This window comes from Idiotropiscis lumnitzeri, chromosome 3 (genome assembly GCF_059441095.1).
Source record: "Idiotropiscis lumnitzeri isolate Australia: NSW breed Sydney's pygmy pipehorse chromosome 3, RoL_Ilum_1.0, whole genome shotgun sequence".
Lineage (NCBI taxonomy): Eukaryota > Metazoa > Chordata > Actinopteri > Syngnathiformes > Syngnathidae > Idiotropiscis > Idiotropiscis lumnitzeri.
In genome coordinates, this window is record NC_142393.1 from 23,444,620 (window position 1) to 23,463,241 (window position 18,622).

An 18,622-nucleotide genomic window follows, 5' to 3' on the forward strand; every position below is an offset into this window, starting at 1 on the left:
GGTGCCCTTAGATGCCGTTAAAACAAATGGAAATGGCAATAATCCGTTCCAGCATCCCTAAAAAATATATATTATTAGCTTTTTTAAAAACAAAATAACACTCTATGGAATTGTACTTCATTAAAAAAAAAGTAAAAACTTTAAACAGTTTGCGAATCCCAACTTAGCGGTGTATTCTCCCATGTGCTTAAGTCAGAAAAGTTGCTCCGCTGCGCATATTTTTGGCTTCAACTTAAGCACTTCTACGCACTTTCATGAAATGTACGCACTCTGGGTGGAGCGACCATGACATCAGTGTGCTGACAAATCTGGCAGTGCGTAGACTAAAGTACGGTGGCCAAGAAAGGTCACAACAATTGCAAACTCCGCAACACAACAACGCTAAACCTCGGCACGACAGCAGAAGCCACAACACAACAATGAACTACAGTGCGATTGCAAAAGCTACAACGGAAGTGACCAAAACTCCCGCGAGACGGGAAAAGAAGCAAAGCTGGAAAAGTAAGAAAAAGAAAGTTGTTTTATTGTTGAAGCCCACTGTGATTGGCATGTTTGGAATTGACTTAAGCGCGAACAGGATAATGTCCCCCTTAATGATTCAATTTAATGCGTTCTGCTGCTTCTTCTGATGTGCTCGCATTGGCCACCTGGTGGCAGTATAATACAATCATACAGACAAATGAAGAAGAGCGCGTCTCTTAATCGTTTATTTGTAATAACATTGTCGCCAATTTCATTGACTTACTAAGCTGCAATATTTGACTTTTTTTCAGAGGATGAAGAATATATGCCTGTGAGTATTGTGATATTGTTTGTCTACATGTGTTACTCTACCCTTTGTGTTCAAATATTTGTTGCTTATAGCATTATAACAACTTGGTGTTAATTCTCGTTTGCATGTCTATTCCGTTTTCTATCGTATGTTAGCGTTAAGATGGCAGATTTGTTTTTATTAGGCAGTTGTTTGGTTGTTTTAAACTCACAATGTGCAATGCTCTTTGTTTTAGCTTTAGTTTTAGTTTCACAGAGAATTTCAACTATTAGTAACATTGAGCAGCTTGGAGCCTTTTTTTGGGGGGTGAAATTATTCACTGTTTGGCTGTGCTGCTTATTGGAAAGCGAGGTGAGTTGAGTTCATTGCTACCATAAAGCAATGATGTGTGAAGTTTGCACTCACAAGTCAAAGCACCCAAAAAAAAAAAAATCACCCAAATCGGCTTGTATCTTAAAAAAAATTGAACTAAATCGAGCCACTCGTATCGCAACGTATCACGTATTATTTGATTATCTTATGTTAGAAGCCTAACATTAGCATTTTCATATCTGCAGCACTGTTTATGAGTGGTTAGCGCGTCTGCTTCACAGTTGAGGAGGGTCGGGGTTCGAATCTTGGCTCTGGCCTCACAGTGGAGTGTTACATGTTCTTCCCGTGCTTGAGTAAATTTTCTCCGGGGACTCTGGCTTCCTCCCACTTTACAAAAACATGTATTTAAGGTTAAATAAAGACTATATAAATGATCCATTTGGGGTAAACCTGAGTGTGAATCTATGTCCATACTGTATGTGTCCTGTGATTGAAAGTCAGCTGGAATAAGCTCCAGCACACCCTCGACCGTAATGATGACAAGCGCTGTAGAAAATGGATGGATGGTTGAATTTTATTGACCCCCAGTGACCTGCCACTTAGTCACTGTTGTAAAAAGTCATTATAAGGTAGTGTGCATTTGAAGGTTACACCCACCAAAGAAACAAAAGTAAATCATGCACAACAAATCAAAATGGAAGCCAACATTGCATAAAGATCGCAGAAAAGTCAGCCACAGCTTCGCCTGATGATGGAGGACAAGTATATTTATTCAAAAGTGAAAAGCAAGCTTGCTAAGCTCTTTAGCGTAATAGCTATGTCTGATGTTAGTTGCATAACATTAACATTTTGATACCACCACTATCTCATTGCAAATATAACTGGAGAGTTTCAGTATTTTGCACATGGGCACATCAACAGTGCTGGGGAAATTGACTTTACCAGTTCCTAATAGATACAGTACAGTTAATCTTCCGTAGGCTAGCCATATTTTGAGTTCAATTATTTTTTCCAAAATAGGTGCCTTAAGAAAGATTTATTGGACATATATTGCAACATATCCAAATATATTATTTTCCCAATACATACTACAATAATTTATGTATGTATGTAAATATGTTGAATTATATATTAATAATACATATATTACACCCGATATTATATATTCATGCCATATATTGTAATATATTGCAAATGATCCCCAAAATTGCCAATTTATATATATCGCAATATATTTATTATGAATAAATATCATAATATATTCCAAAGCATATTGAATCATATATTTATAAATATCCACATCCATCATGTATTGTAATTTATATACGGAAATGTATTGGTGATATATGTAACGATATAGTGTTAAAGTTAAATTATAAGTAAATTACATGGAAACATAAATGAAAATATGAAAACTTTGGTCTTGTTTGCAGTATATTATTTTAGATTTATCAATATATACATATATATGTCTTTGCTTATATTGAAATATATAGTGAAATATGAATACAAAATCTCATACATGGGAATATATTTGCTTAATGTATTGATATATAGCTGATATATAGCAATATATTTTTGTTTCGTAAGGGGTGAATGGGTATCTTCTGGTTGCGGACATATCATAATTTATAACAATTCCCACAAGTAACATGTCTGTGCAACGTTTTCGTCAAAAGTACTCCAAAGATCAAGAATTACAGAACACTTTATTATTTTGATTTCTTACTGAATTCACTGAATTTTAAGGGGGAGGCTCTGTCTTGTACAAGTCAGCTCTTAGACATCTGGTCTGTGTAACTTGGGGGTCCGCAAAATATTTTGCAATGAATTATTTTATGACATTGAAAAAAAGTTCATGCATACATATGGGGACTGGCGCAGCAACAAAAAATAAAAATCATAAACCAGTTCTTCCTTCCTACCTTAACTTTGGACCACTTAAAAGCTCTGAAACGATTGTGACGTTTCACATAAATCTGACATCCCTGCCTGCTGCTGCTGAACTTTTCCAGCTCTCTCACGCTATTTTGTCATTTAGAATTGTACAACCTCAGCAAATACAGTATTTGTGGCTTACAAGCACATACCTCGGGTCAAAAGTTTCCAACATGGAGATAAATCACTAATTTTGCAACAATTAAATGGCCCCCATGCCTTTGGAAATGTTCCATGTGATTGACTTCGTGATTGCCTTCAGTAATTCTCATGCCGTTTAGGAGTGTACATGCTGGTTATGTAATTGTCATTAGGAGGGTGGCCCCAAGTTGTAACAAATGTCAGAGCCATAAAGTTAGAAAACCTTAAGTACAGTGATGACTTGTAAAAAACTCAATATGTACAGTATATGACACTATTCATTTGCGAGTTATAAGGCCAAATCTTCTTGGCCCTTGACCCTCCACTGTGCAAGAAACAGGTGTATTGCAATCTTTAGCTTCGCTGTTGTCATTGTTGCTAATTTCTTTTTTGGAAAATTGTTCCTTCACTAGATATAGTGAAAATGTCACTAAGTTGGCAACACTGCAGCAAGCTTGTTTTAGTTGACCAAAATTAACAAAATAATAATGAACGAAATAATGAATGCACATCCTCGCTTTATTATAATTAGGGCACATGCATGCCTGCATCTAACAAAGCGATATCATGCGCTGCACTTCTTGTAATTCAAATTTTGCAGACTGTTTAGCACGATGGCCTCACAGTGCAGAGGTCGTGGGTTCGATTCCGGCTCCGGCCTTCCTGTGTAGATTTTGCATTTTCGCCCCGTGCCTGTGAGGGTACTCCGGTTTCCTCCCATGTTCCAAAGACATGCATGGTAGGTTGATTGGACACTCTAAATTGCCCCGAGGTATGAGTGTGAGCGCGGATGGTTGTCCGTCTTTGTGTTGCCTGCAATTGGCTGGCAACCCGTTCAGGGTGTCCCCGCCTACTGCCCTAAGATAGCTGGGATAGGCTCCAGCACCCCCGTAAACCTCGTGAGGAGAAGCGGAACAGATAAACAAGTAAAACACATTAAAAAAAAACCACAAACTTTAAACAGTTAAAACTGTTTTTGAAAAAAATAAAACTAATAAAAACGAATAGAGCTGCCCTGAAAATTAATTAAAACTAACAACATAAAAAAAATAAAAATTAACTATAATTAAAATTTCCAAACTCTAAAAACTCTGCACTGCAGACACAATGTCTTCGCTCTTGTCTTGCGTTGAGATGTGTGCACAAAAACTAAAGCACAACTTTCAAAAGAAAAGCACTGAATAGTTTATATTTTACTTTGACTTCATGGCCACTGTGAGGGCCTGTCAGAGACTGTGGACGGGCCAAATGTGGCCCCCAGGCCGCACTTTGCACCATGTATGGTCAAGATTATATTTTGGTTTGTTCCTTATGACTTGTTTTTGTGTCCTGTCATGCTCATTAGATTTCTGTTTCCACCTGTGCTCATCAACCAGGTCACTTGTGTCTTGCGGTCAGCTCCTCAAGCCACTTGTGTCTTGTCCAAGTGTTCCTCATTGTCCCGTTATTTGGAATGTTTTTTTTTCAGTCTTTGTTGGATTGTTTTCACATTGTCTTGTTATTACGTGTTGTGATGAGTGTTATATTTCCTGGTATTTCATTGTTATTTTGAGTTTTGCTTTTTTTCCAGAACTCTGATTTGTATTTATTCCCTACTCTTGCAAATGTCTTTGTTAATAAATTTTGTTTCGCACAACCCTGCATTCCTGCCTTATTCTCCTACTTCCCTGCATGCGGGTCCTCTTAACTCAACTACTACAAATAATGACAACCCCTATGAGTTGCATTGAAAGTTATACTGACATAAATTATGAAAGAACAGCAGCTATGAAAAGCTGATTATCAAATCAGTTTACAAATAAATTTTACAGACAAGTATTGCTTGGGGTCATGAAGTGTGCTTCCAGCCACTAGTATGCTCACTTTTGCTTTCTCTTGCACAAGGGCTGGCCCTAGCCAATGAGGCGCCCTAGGTGAGATTTTATATGGTGTCCCCTCCATTGATTTACATGCACTTCCAAAAGAAGTTGAATAGCATTGTTTTTTTTAACAATGCCTTTAATTAATAAGTTAACATCACAGTTTAAAATAGAAAATGAAACATTTGCTTCATTTCATGACTGTATAGCTACTGCCCCCCCCACCCAAAAAAAAAAAAATCATGTGTGCGACTATCAGTTTTACCTCTTTCTCTTTCGTCCTCTTTTTGCCTTTTCTGTACTCTGGAGAGTTTTGGTCATTTTGACATGTTCACAAAGTTCTCTGGGGTCACATGAATAAATTTGGAGGAGGAGGCATAGATATTGACGCTCTGACAGGGACATCTGACAATGATAATGCAACAGCAAGAAATTAAAGTAAACAGGGAACTAAATACAAACAAATTTAGGAGACAACGAGGAGCACCTGGATAAGACACAAAGGGTTGGAAGGACCTGATTGGTTCACACTGAGGCTTGGGTAGAAGAACACAGGTGGCCACAATGAACATGACAAGACACACCAAAACACAAGGAAAAAAAAAACATGAAACTAAATACTAAACCAAAAACCAACGAAGACAGATCATGACAACCACAGCCAGAATCGAACTCCGAGGTCATCATGCTAAACAGTTGCCACTGGTGATTTAAGATGAAGTAAATAATGTACTTGTATGTGTCTTGGTGCATTCCAATATGAAATATTTTAACCCCCTTCCCCCAACCCCCCCACCCAAAAAAAAAAAGATTATTTCAAATTTTGTTTCGAATTCATGGAATAATTCATTTCCATATAGCATTTAAAATGCAACTGCCATCCTACTCTGGCCATCGCTCCGCCTTTGCAGGAACCCATATTTAAAATGGATTCATTGGCACCTCTTCACTTGTTTAATTGTTTATATTACTTCCAATTTACTCTTTGTTAACTTTTGACTTGTAATTATGAAGTCAAGAGTAATAATTCGGATGAATGTAATTACCGGTATATTGAAGATGAATTTTGCGCCCCCTCGAATCCACAGCGCCCTTTGCATTGATCTGCCTGATTCGCCTCATGGATGAGCCAAGTTCGTCAACCCAGCTCTTACAGCTGACAGTACTTTGCGTCACGTGACACCGTTTAAAAATTAATTAGTTTCTATTTATTTATTTTTTGCTGTAATTAGAACTCTGACTTCCACAAAAGTGCAATTGATTGTGCTATTAAGAAGCAAAGGTTTCGGAAGGTAAGGTGCTGCCGTGCACGCTATCGGAGGAGAGAGAGAGAGAGAGAGAGCGAGAGAGAGAGAGAGAGAGAGAGAGAGAGAGAGAGAGAGAGAGAGAGAGAGAGCGAGAGAGAGAGAGAGAGAAAGTAAACTACAATACAGGATTGGCGGCACTCACTCGGACACACCATTTAAAGGCACAACACAGAATGTACTTTTGTCGGGTTTATTTCGTTATATTCTTTTATGACGAGCGTTGATGAGTGAAATTTTACAAAATAGTAGCATTTTTCTTTTCTAAAAAATGAAACAAAAACACGGTGGAGGTTTTTATGGGGTGATTGGACCACATTTCCATTGGTTTGGGTAGGGAGACTTCATTTGAGGTACAATTGATTTGAGTTACAATTGCTGTCATGGAAAAAACTACACCACTTGACTAGGCACGAGTTCAAATAGCAGCAGACTGCCTTCTCCTTCTGTCTTGATTTCAAGCAGGACACATTTTCACTTCCGTAATATTCATAATCAATGAGGCCCGCTTGTCAAGATAAAACAGGATGTATGCTTCATTACTTGGTGCATCTGGTAATTTAGGAAACTTTTCAAGGAGGAAAAGAGTAACAATCTGAAATTTTTAGCCGTTCTCAGAATAGTTGCATGTCAGCTTACAGTACATGGAGTTTAGATGACAAATCAGCATTCACCGTTGACTCATAAAATATGTGCTGAATGTGGATGTTTTCTTCAGGAGAAACCACACCTTGCCACAATAGTCACAATTCTAATGATTTTTACGCAAATGTTGACTAAGGTCAATGATGACTGTGCATTCACTTTAGTCTCCCCACTTATATCTTTGAAGACTTTCGCTGTCGTCTATACATTTCCATTGACCAATCCAGCGCAATAATTTAGCTCACTATTGTCTGAATAGAATTGAATCCGGTTTTATGACCAATCCTATGTTGCTGCTTGATAATCTGGCCCAAATCGAAGAGGAAAAACTCGTAGTTAAGGTTTGAAATACAATAATGCTTTGTGATATGAACGGCCCAACTTTTTTACGTCAGAGTTTTACGTCATAGGAGCCGTCATCAAGGTGTTTTTTTTTTTTTGCATTGACGAGCGTTGTATGTTGGCAGTGAACTCAATTCTCCTCGTTTGAAATACAGTACAATTCTGCAGTACTGTAGCTGCAACAAAGCCCTTTACAAAACATGACAAACAATTCATTAAAAAAAGAGGCTTTAAGCTGTTTAATGTCCCTCTCAGTTGACGTTGGCTGTCCAAATAAACATTGAAAACACGTTATGCATAGAAAACTATCAAACAATTGCCTACAGCAGGGGTGGACATACTTTTTGATTGGTGGGCCAAAATGGGTTCTAAAATTTGACAGAGGGGCCGGTGTAGGTACTGGATGTGGACGGGGTCTTCGGAGGCTGCGCGCTTGCTAATGACGTCATGCTTTAACACGTATTTTTAAAATTAACACGGATTTTTTCAAATATATTTCTTTGCCTCTGTGTTTGTTTTGACCCCTGGCTGGTCTATTTGCATATTTTGATTCGCTAAATACGAAAATAAAACAAAATAACCGCATGACTTGCCACGTTGGCGTGTCTGCTCCACGTCACTTCCGCCTATGCCTCCCTCCGACCCTTAACCAGTCTGATTCCCAAAGCAACGTAGCATTGACGTGACGTTTTCGACAGACACGCAGAGGACACCAAAAGAAAAAAAAAAAGGGTGATCCTCGCAAAAGTAGCAATAAATGTTCTTTATTATTTAGTAACTCGGAACATACAAATTTAACAAACAGGGGTGACAAACATGGAGTCAAAGAAATATAATATATAAATATATCATAATGCGTGACGTCATCAGCAGATGCAAAGGCTACCGAAGGACCCCGTCCACATCTAGCAACCCGTCCCTATCTAGTACCGACACCGGACCAGGAGCAGATGGATGGCGTGTTTTGGTAACCTCACCTCATCGGGGAAAAAAAAAATCCATTTAATTTTATATGAAAATGAACAAAAGCATTACAACAAAATATCTGTGTTTGACACACCGCAGTATTTAGAAGATAAAACATGAACAAGGTTTATTCATTTAATTTTTTAATTTTTTTCAAGTTTGGCGGGCCGGATTAAAACGTTTAACGTGCCGCATGTGGCCCCCGGGCCGTAGTTTGCCCACGCCTGGCCTACAGGAAGGCCTTACTAGCTTAATGCGAAAATTCAATGGAAAATGCCATTGACGTGCTAATGATTTGCATCAATAGTCGCTGTTTTAAAACCCTTGATGTAATGGGTATTTATTTATGATATAATTTTTATTCATATATATTAAAATCTAATTTAAAAGAATGTAACTTTTTTTAATAATTTCAAATTCAGCAATCTTGTTATTAACACTCTTGTCTATGTATGTCCTATTTGCTAGCCATATTTATGTTCACTTTACGAGGACTTACCAATGTAATATAGTTCTAATAATCAAAGCAAATTCAATCGTGTCAACAGGGTGAACTTCCCTACACATACTAAGTCAAGATTGCATAAAGCAACAATCGATACACAAACTGGGCAAGTGAGGAAATCAAGCCTAGCGTAGGTCTTTAATATTCAAACTAACGTTCATTTTGCAAAGATGGCCTGATGTTACACAATAAGTGGGCAGCAATGCTTGCTGCGTAGTGACCGCAAGTCACTTCTGCTCCCCTGTTTTGTGTTCTCGCAGTCATCTTCGGCCAAATAGCAGAAGTGGATAGCGATGTTGAAATTTTGGTTCACTTCAAGACAGATCATGTTCATGGCCGTTTACCGTAGCTCAGGCGCTCGAGCTTCCCGTTACAAGCCATGTTCAGGATGTCCGGTGCTCCTTTCATTTTGCACATGCAACTGCAATCAAACACGGACGGCAAACACCAAATCACACATCTTCTGAAACACAGCGTGTCCTAAACCCATTTTGATGTTAACTGTTGTCTTACACATTTTTGCTCTGTCGTAAGCACTTGAGAGACATGATCAGTATTGGCTTTCTTTTTAACGTCTACAAAACTACATTTCTTAAACGTTGTAAAAACTAATTGCATCCCACTGCAAGTTCTCTAAAAAGAAGGTTAGATGAGTCACCATACTATGCATTGATAAAGGTCAGATTGTAACATTTAACAGCTGCATCTTAATGAAGACTTCACTGTACTCCCATTAATTTGCCAAGCATGAAAGTCAAAATAATTAACACACACTGTGACATTTTTATACATTCCCGATTTTGACTAATTGTTTCTATGTGACTATGCAATATGTGACCGTATTGTTACCACATTTGCATCTTTATTATTTCAATGTCCACACATTATGCACTTCATCAGATCATTTATACATATTACAATACAACACTATGTCAACAAATAACAGTTTTAAAAATATTACACTCCCCACGTAAAAGTGCACTCATGGAGTAAAAATGATATGAAGGTCCGCTGCAGAGTCTAAACAACAACAACAAAAAAATCGCATCAAAAGCTAAACTATCACAAACTAAATTGTACCATTTTTACTAAAGTTCAACTGAATTTGAACTGACGATCTAACTGACTTACTGACGGACGGACGGACTGACTGAGCTTGCTATCCAGGTAGCAAGCCATCTGACTAAATTACACAAATCAACCTTACAACCTTACACTCAATATTTATTAATGTAAGATACTTATTTAATGAATATGCCTGTAACTTAGTTTTCACAGGGGTAGACTAAGACTAAAAATAACTGTATTTTAGGAACTTATTTGGTTTCTTTGCAAAAAACGAAACAAGAAGTCATTTAAGACGGAGTTTTTTTTTTTTAAGATCTCAAAGCTCATGTAAACATACATTTGTCCTTTAACAAAAAATGGACATTAATATGTACTGTATTATGTATTTTGAACGGCATGCCACTACTATGACTAATAATCTATCCATCCATTTCCTTTACAGCACAGGTGTTAAACTCAAGGCCCGAGGACCAGATCTGGCCCGCAACATCACTTTATGTGGCTGGAGAAAGCATATTATGTGCATCAACTTCATGTTTCTTGCTAAATTATTTACACTAAGTTGTTCTATGCATCCCTAGTATAAACTTCATATTCTGATGAATAATATGCTTTTTAAAAAGTCAAATCCACCCATTTTTATCCATCTCAGGGGACCGTAATTTTGTCACTTTGCTCCTTAACACATATTCCGCAAACGCATTCAATATATTATTGTAAAAAATAATTTTGGATTGACTGCCTCTTTAAAGGAAGTCAAGTCTAACATTTTAAAAATACTTTTTATGTGGCCCCACTAGTCTAAAGACATTATTCTGATTAATATTGCCTCTGTGGTATATAAATTAAGCAGGGAAATCCACCCATGTCTATATCTATCTATCTAGCTCTCTCCCTCTCTCTCTCTCTCTCTATCTAATCTAATGTAATCCATCTAATATTATTTTTTGACTGTTTGCGGTCAAGCAGAGCATTACAGTTAACTATTTAAGGAGGAACATGTTCATACAAGTGAAAAATCTTGACTGTCATAACTGTTACCGCACGAGTGTCAGGTGTGCTTTTGCCTGTTTGCACTGCATTGACAGAGGATTTTTTTTTTTTTTAGGAAGGGAGGCCATTTGGCTTGTGAGGGGCTGTGATGCAATTCTGAGGTTACGGACAAACACTGCCCACTGACGGTAAAATGAGGAGAGGAGGCTGGGCTAAACTTTGAACAAGGAGGTCATCCTGTGTGGGAATTTCCCTGTCTCCTGTCAGCATTTGAGCAAGAAGCAAGGAAAAGACAGCTTGGGGATCCGAGGGAACACGAGTGGGGGTCACCGCATAGAAAAAAAAATGAAATTCCTTAAATGTTTGAAATGGAGCCAAGCACTCACAGCGCAACAAAATGTGCTTTTAAAAGCCTGCTTTAATTGCAAGCCATTGTTTACTTAGCTGCGGCACAACTTAAATTATCGTCTTGGAATAATGAATATGTACATACAATGAACAGACTATCAATGCATCAATACATTAATCAATACATTTCCACAGATAAAAGCAACAGTGAGCGAATGTGCCAAACCCTCCGTTTGATTTATGTTACACATTCCAATCCGTCAAGGGGAATGCACTCTCTGCTGTGGAAAGCTCTGGAAAAAATTAAGAGAGCACTGCAAAATGATCATATTCTCCCATTTTGCAATTTATAGGTGGACGTTTGCATCTCAAATCACCTTTCCCCATCGAAATGAATCCAAATGCAATTTATCTGTTCTAGCCTCACCAAAACAAAAGTTACATTCTTTGTAATCATTACGTCCAATTCTCTGCTGTTTTTGACATTATTAATTGCTTATTTCATGTTGAACTAAATTTATTGTAATGGGTCCCTGTTGAATTGTTTCACACGCCACAACATTCTGGCATTAGCTCATCATATAAGGTTTTACATGCAAAATGGCTCAACAATATGTCATAATCTGTTAGATCAGGTGTGGGCAAACTACGGCCCGGGGGCCACATGCGGCCTGTTACACATTTTAATCCGGCCCGCTGAACTTGAAAGAAATTAAATGAACAATTGTCAATCTTTTATTTTGTAAATACTGTGGTGTGTCAAAGACATATATTTTGTTGTAATGCTTTTGTTCACTTTCATTTCAAATTAAATGTATTTCTTTTTTCTCCGATGAGGTGAGGTGACCAAAACACTCCATCCATCTGCTCCTGGTCCGGCCCCTCTGTCAAATTTTAGAACCCATTGTGGCCCGCCAATCAAGAAGTTTGCCCACCCCTATGTTAGATCAATCAATGATCAACCAGTTTACTGAAATAGCTAATAGCAAGTGAATATAATTGTTGTGATGTGAGAATTTAATGTTGAAAGGAAGTAGGGAGACTAGACTATAATTCTTGTAGTGTTGCATGTACAAACAAATCCCAGCACAGTTCCTAACCTTTTAAACACATGTTCCACTTAATAAATGTAACTTTTAAAATGCAAAATGTGCTGATTGTACTCAATGAGCTGCCAAATTTTCATGATGTCGGTTTTTATAAAACTAAGTTCCCCTAAAACAACAACAGAAAAAATGCCAAATTTTGACTGGTTTGACTTAGGGGGAATAAAATAAAATAAAAAGTAAAAAACGTGCAAAAATAGCGAGGCACAAATACAACACCTGAAGTTATGGTCACAAATGAAAATCCATGATGTGAGTAAATCCGCAATAACCAAATCCCAAAGTAGCAAACTTGAATTTGTCATCAAAATGTAAGAACATCCCTCCAGAGTACGCTGTTATATTGACAACATGACTCAGCAATTTCACCGTCTTATCCGTACAACAAAGATTTGTTGTTCTGATGGCACTGACGTGTTCAGTGACACAAATATTTACTTTTAAGAGATGTACAAAGAATTTGGTGAAAGAAAAGGGCTTTCGCAGGGGAATCATGATGTTTTGCTATTTTTATGAATTGTTTTGAGAAATGCACCAACTGTTTTGTGAATTCTGATCTGAGAAATGTGCCAAAGAAACTGAGAAAAAAAAACTGTAAGAAGCGGCTCATTCTGGTTTGCACATCTCGGCACCTGAGGGCAGTGTAATATAAATATTTAATATGCAGGGATGGAGGAGATGGTCACAACTCTTCAACCACTTGCAGTAATATTTTTTTCAGAGCAAAATATATGCCAGTGAGTGTTGTTATATTGTTTGTCTATATGTCTTGCTGCACTGTTTGTGTCCACATAGCTTAAGTGGTTGTAACTTAGTGACTGCTGATGCTGATGCTATTTGTTGGCACGTCTATGGCATTTTGCATTGTTTGGAGTGTTAAACTAAGTAAACGTTCCTGGTAGTTTGAAATAGACAATGCGTAATTGTCTTTGTTTTATGTTTGGTTTGACCTTAAACTTCAGCTGGGAGTGGCATTCAACAGTTTGAAGCCTATTATTTGAAGAAATGTTTGCTCTCTGCTATAACTGCTGCTTGTTGTGAAGTAAGGGGAGTTCAGTTCACTGCTACCAATCAGCACACGTAAGTCAGAGCAAAAAAAAAATCAGCCAGACGACAGCCTCCAAAAACGTGTAAATCGGGTCTCTGTTATCTTAAGACACCACGGCATACGTGGAAGTAAAATGAACAATTTGGCTTCATTCTATAAGCCACGGACAACATTAGGCCCAAATTCCAAATACAAATATTGTCATTTGTAGCATTCGGTTGAATGGTTTACACATTCTCACTTCCATTTGATGATGTCGATCACAGTTTTTGTCCCAATGCAAAACACGCAGGATAACAATTGCTCCTTCGAATGTGGGTGGGGAAGAGATTGCCCAATAGCTCAGAGCTGCTCAACGCTCACAATACAAGAAGAAACAAGCAGTGCCTGATTTATTTGAAGAGTCAAACGCAGTCCTGTTGCAGTCCCTGAAGGTGAAAGCGGCCTCTCCTGAAAAACTAGCAGAGGTGGTTTTTCCTCTCTGCTGGGTTTGAAGTTGTCAACGACCCCCACCCGAAATTGTCACGGATCACTTCCACATCCCACCGCGTCCCCTACTAGCTGCTTTATCTTCGATTCTGGCTTTGCTTTGCTTGCTTGTGTCAGATAGCGTTTATGCCGTGCTGCTGTGTGGGAGGCCTTGCAAAAGTTCATAGCAAAAGTACCACTATGACAACATTATCCTCAATGTCCACCTTAAGGTCCATGCACTAGAATTTTTTGTTGGGCCTTAGTAAGACAATGAAGCCCAGCAGCACAATGAGTAGGAAATCCTAGTAAAACAACTTCATCTTAGTAATACTTTGGCATAATAGTAGACCAATTTGTGCCACTTTTAGCATACTTGCTTTTTTTTATGAAAAAATAAATTTACTGGAGCAAATATTCGATATCCTTGATATCCCGTTTAAGGTCCATGTACAGGTATGCTCTTTGACCTTACTTCTAAGACAATTTGGCGTACAAGTAGAAAAACTGGGATGCACTCCTAAAAAATCTGTCTTACAAATCATGTTTTTTTCCTGTCGTGCCACTTTTGACAAGATTGGCTTCCCATGAACCTATAGGCATTTATTCAGAGAAACCTTTCTATCCATCTTGAGAACCACGAACAGAAGTGGCACGAGTATAGTAGTGCTGTACCTTTTGTGACATTTATGCTGCCAGGATATTGAACACATGACAACACTGACATGTTTTAGGGCCTGTTTCCCTCTTAACAAGTTTGCAAAGAATTAGAGTATGCATGAGCTTAACTTGCAGCATGTCGGGCGGCTAAAACATGACCTGAGCTGGTGTGAGGAGGTTAGTTGCTGATTAATTTGCCTGCAACCTTGAACCCCCTCTGCGGGCCAGTGGACCCAGCAGACTATTGACAGAGCCGTGTGCTGCAGATAAAGCTAACATTTCTGCACTGCGAGTCGACATCATTTTTTTTTTTATGTGCTGCTCTCAGCACTATCGCAGAGGCCATAATCTGCAAAGATCTGAGGACGTTTGTGTCAAATCAATGTGTAAACACGAGGGGAACTCACTGTGTTGCTGTTCATTGTGAGAATGGCATAAGAATATTTTATATAAGGCTAAATGGCGGCAGGCCACAAAAATGTTGCACGAGCTATTCAGCCAAGAGTAATTTCTCACTGTATGCAAATTTATTGTTGGCATCATAAATCATAACAAAGCATCACAATGTGATAGTTGAACTCACTGGTGCATTGATGTAATTTATTAAGACAGCTGTACGTGTTTTTCATTAATTAGAAACGGTGCGTGTATTTTTTTTCACAGTTTTTAAAAATGGGGCAGACATGATCTCTAACAGTAGTCCACATGATCTCGTCGCAAAAAGCTGCCTAAAATAAAGACGTGCCAGTGAAACTGTTTAGACCAAAGTAAAAATTATTTTAATTCCATAAAATATCAAGTACAATTAATGCATTTCACCTCGTCGATATTAAATAATTCCACTTATTTCATCCATTGCCCATACTATTACGAAGAGTTGCATCATTTCACTGCAGCACAACTCCTCGCTTGACAAGCAGCCGCTGCTCCACTTCGACACGTTCGTGTTGAAATTCACTCGCGCGTTTTATCAAACCTGCACACAAATACTGCATACACACAATTAGACGAGAAGAAAAAAGCTAATGTAACCAAAAATACAAATAAAAATACAGAGTGGTTGCGCAATCCGTGCAAGCCACTTCTTCAGTCTCAATGCAAAGTGTCTTTGTAAACTGGTTGCAGTCCGTACCGCCACCCCCACACGACCCCGTCGATCCACCCTCCGATCAACGTTTCTGAGTCCGCGGAGGGAGCAACTCGGGCCGGGGGCGTTTAACACTGGCCGGTGGCCGAGAGCAGGTTGCGCAAGGTTGCCAGCTCTCTGGACAGCTGCTCCACTCGCTTCTGTAAACGATCGTTCTCCGCCGCCAGTTCCAAAACTTTGTGCTGCGTCTCCAAGTTGCGCATTTTGGCTTTGTCGCGGCTCTTACGCACCGCCAGGTTGTTCCTCTCGCGCCTCTGCCGATACTCCTCACTGTCTTTGTCCAGACGCTTCTTGGCTTTCCCGCTGGAGAGCTTGCCGCCGTGAGACGGGGACCTCGGGGACCTGCCCTGACCCGCCGGCGCGGGGGTTCCGGGCGGGCTGGAGCAAGTGGAGGACGCCGTGGAGATGTTACCCATGCTGTCCCCGGTCGACTGGTACTGCAGGTAGGGGCGCATGTCAAAGGCGGACGAGCCGTTCTCCATCTTCACGTCCTCCTGGCTGTCGTCCCTGCCCACGGCTCGGTAGCGGACCAGCTCGGAGGCGAGCACGCTGTCCACACGCGTCTCTTGGAGGTCGGTGTAGCCGAGCCCGTAAGGCGGCCCCCGGGGATCCCGTGGCCCGTCTCGCTGAGTCGCCTCCAGCTCGCTGAGCAGCGTGTAATTCTTGAAATTGGCCACTCTCTTGAGCTTGTTCTCGGCCAGGAAGTCGGAGAAGACGTCGCCCTGCGGAGGGTGCGAGTGTGCTGCCGCCAATTGCGGGCAGTGCACGGCGGCCGGGTCCAAGTAGACGCTATAGTCGATCGCTCTCTCCCGCTCCTCGATGCACAACTCCGTCATCGAGTCACCGAGCCTCCAGTACGAGCCGCCGGGGTTGATAATGCCGTCTCTCGCGTGGATAGCAAAGCCGCCCTCGTCGTAGAAACCGGCCACTTCCATGGATCTTAACACCCGCCGGATTGCACCAGCATGGAGGGCTGATGAGGCGCCCACGTCGGTAAATTCTTCGAGTGTCGCAATTTCTCTTGCTGTTTGTTTATGTGTTTCTCGCAGAAGCACTTCTATGGACCCAGTACGTAACAAGTTGTGCGCGCTGTGGAATTGGGAGGAATTGACAGGTCTTCCTTTCACGGGAGAAGTTTTATTGCAGACAAGGGGCGTGGCTTAGCTCGGCAGGTGTGTGACGTGACCAAAGAGAACGCTTTAAAAACACTCACCCACAACTTCATGGTCTTCAATCTTATTATTGTTTTTTAAACATCGCTAGTATGACCCAAACAGTTAATCAACACAAACAATAAACGTGATACATGATTGACTGCACAAAGTGTGAAAACAACAAGCGAAACAACACTTGTCGACAGGTGGTCCGATCACGCCCTCTAAAGACGATCATGGAAAATTTCACACAGCGGTCAAAGAGCCCTTTTTTTTCTTTTTTTTTCTTTTTTAACACACTGCGTAATTATGACGTTGGAACATGACGCAACTCAAAATTGCCCCCAAAACACACATGTATTATTGATTTAATCATTTTTGTTAGTATTTGGTTCTTCTTTGACAATATATTTGTTTTTGTTGTTGTTAATTCTTCTGTCTATATTTAATCATTACTATGATGTGCGGCTCCGGGGAGAAAAAAGAAGTGCAAAATTGCAATTTTCTCAGATTTTACTACTTTTGAGGTAGTTTTTTACTCGATAAGCTATTGACAACACATATCGCGAATTCCAAATATAAATATATTCATTTGGCATGTTTATTTGCAGAAATTAAAAATTGGGCTAAATACCAAAAAAGTTCCATGGTTGTTGCACTCATATTTGACCCCGCCAGAGCTATATAGCTCTTACATTATGGTAGTGTTAATATAAGTATTATTGTCAAAAAAAGCAAAAGAGACATGTCCATTTGTACATGACCTTTATGAACATAGAAAATTGTTGCAAATGTTCCCATTGTGATATTAATACATGGTATACACAATATAATGTACTTAACTAGTGACCTCGCGTTACTCAAGTCTGGGGGTCTTAGACTAGTGGAAAGTTTTAATTGAGCATTGACTGCCATCTCGTGGAGTAAGAAATAAAGTAGCAGACAATAAAAAAGATAGTAATCATGGCACATGATCACAAAAAATGTCACAAATAGAATGTATAGTGAAATAATTATGATCTCATCTCAATTTACTCACAAACTTAGTTAATGGTTGTCAAAGCTTGGCCCGTTAAGCTATTCTGTTGTATGAATGGCAACAGTTGGATACACGTTTATTGTGCCTTCTACGATCGAGCGGAAGAGCATTGAATTGTTTTGCTTGTCTTACGTAGCTTGAATAGGTGAACAAAGACATTGTTCCTGTTCCGATTTATTCCCCTATGTTTACTGTCATTCTCTGCAGGGGACATATGATGAATGTTTATCTTTTTGTGTGTGTGTGTCAATTTTTAAAATGGTTCAAATACAAAGGCCGCAGGTTGAATTTAGTCCGTCGGTCATCGTGCGTGTGATGAACCTACTCGCGAATAGGATAAAACGACAAAAAACGGGGTCGAGGGCCGGCAATTTTTATGAGTAAGACTGGAGGGTCGAAGCCGGAACCATACCAAGATCGCGGACGCAAGGTGATGGACTGACCGTCACAAAAGGGTCAAGTGCCCAGCTCGGATTAACTCTGGACAAAACGTAACACCAGGTAAAAAGAGCATTCCTTTTTTGGTTTATACGTATGAAAGAATATATACACAGGATATAAATAAATTATACACAGTACAACCAAGTTTAATACTTCTCAACATTAATTCAAGCCAAAAATCCACTTTAGGAATTGGCAAATTGGCAAACAAGGCATCCTCGCTTTATTATAATTAGGGCGCATGCATGCATGCCTGTATCTAACTTTAGGTATCATGCACTGCACTTTTTGTAATTCAAAGTCCGAGAACTGTTGTTTACTGGACCCTATATTATTAAAATGTTGAGTAAATAATATTTTTGTTGA

The 18,622-nt window shown here is 39.4% G+C and overlaps 1 protein-coding gene across 1 annotated transcript; it reads right to left on the reverse strand.

The window, feature by feature from the left end:
- Window positions 1-14,980: 14,980 nt before the first annotated feature.
- cebpb (CCAAT enhancer binding protein beta) lies at window positions 14,981-16,722 on the reverse strand. The gene has a single exon (XM_088292132.1). It carries the CDS (start codon window positions 16,555-16,557, stop codon window positions 15,691-15,693), a length of 867 nt encoding a protein of 288 aa, XP_088148258.1. The 5' UTR covers window positions 16,558-16,722; the 3' UTR covers window positions 14,981-15,690.
- Window positions 16,723-18,622: the final 1,900 nt, after the last annotated feature.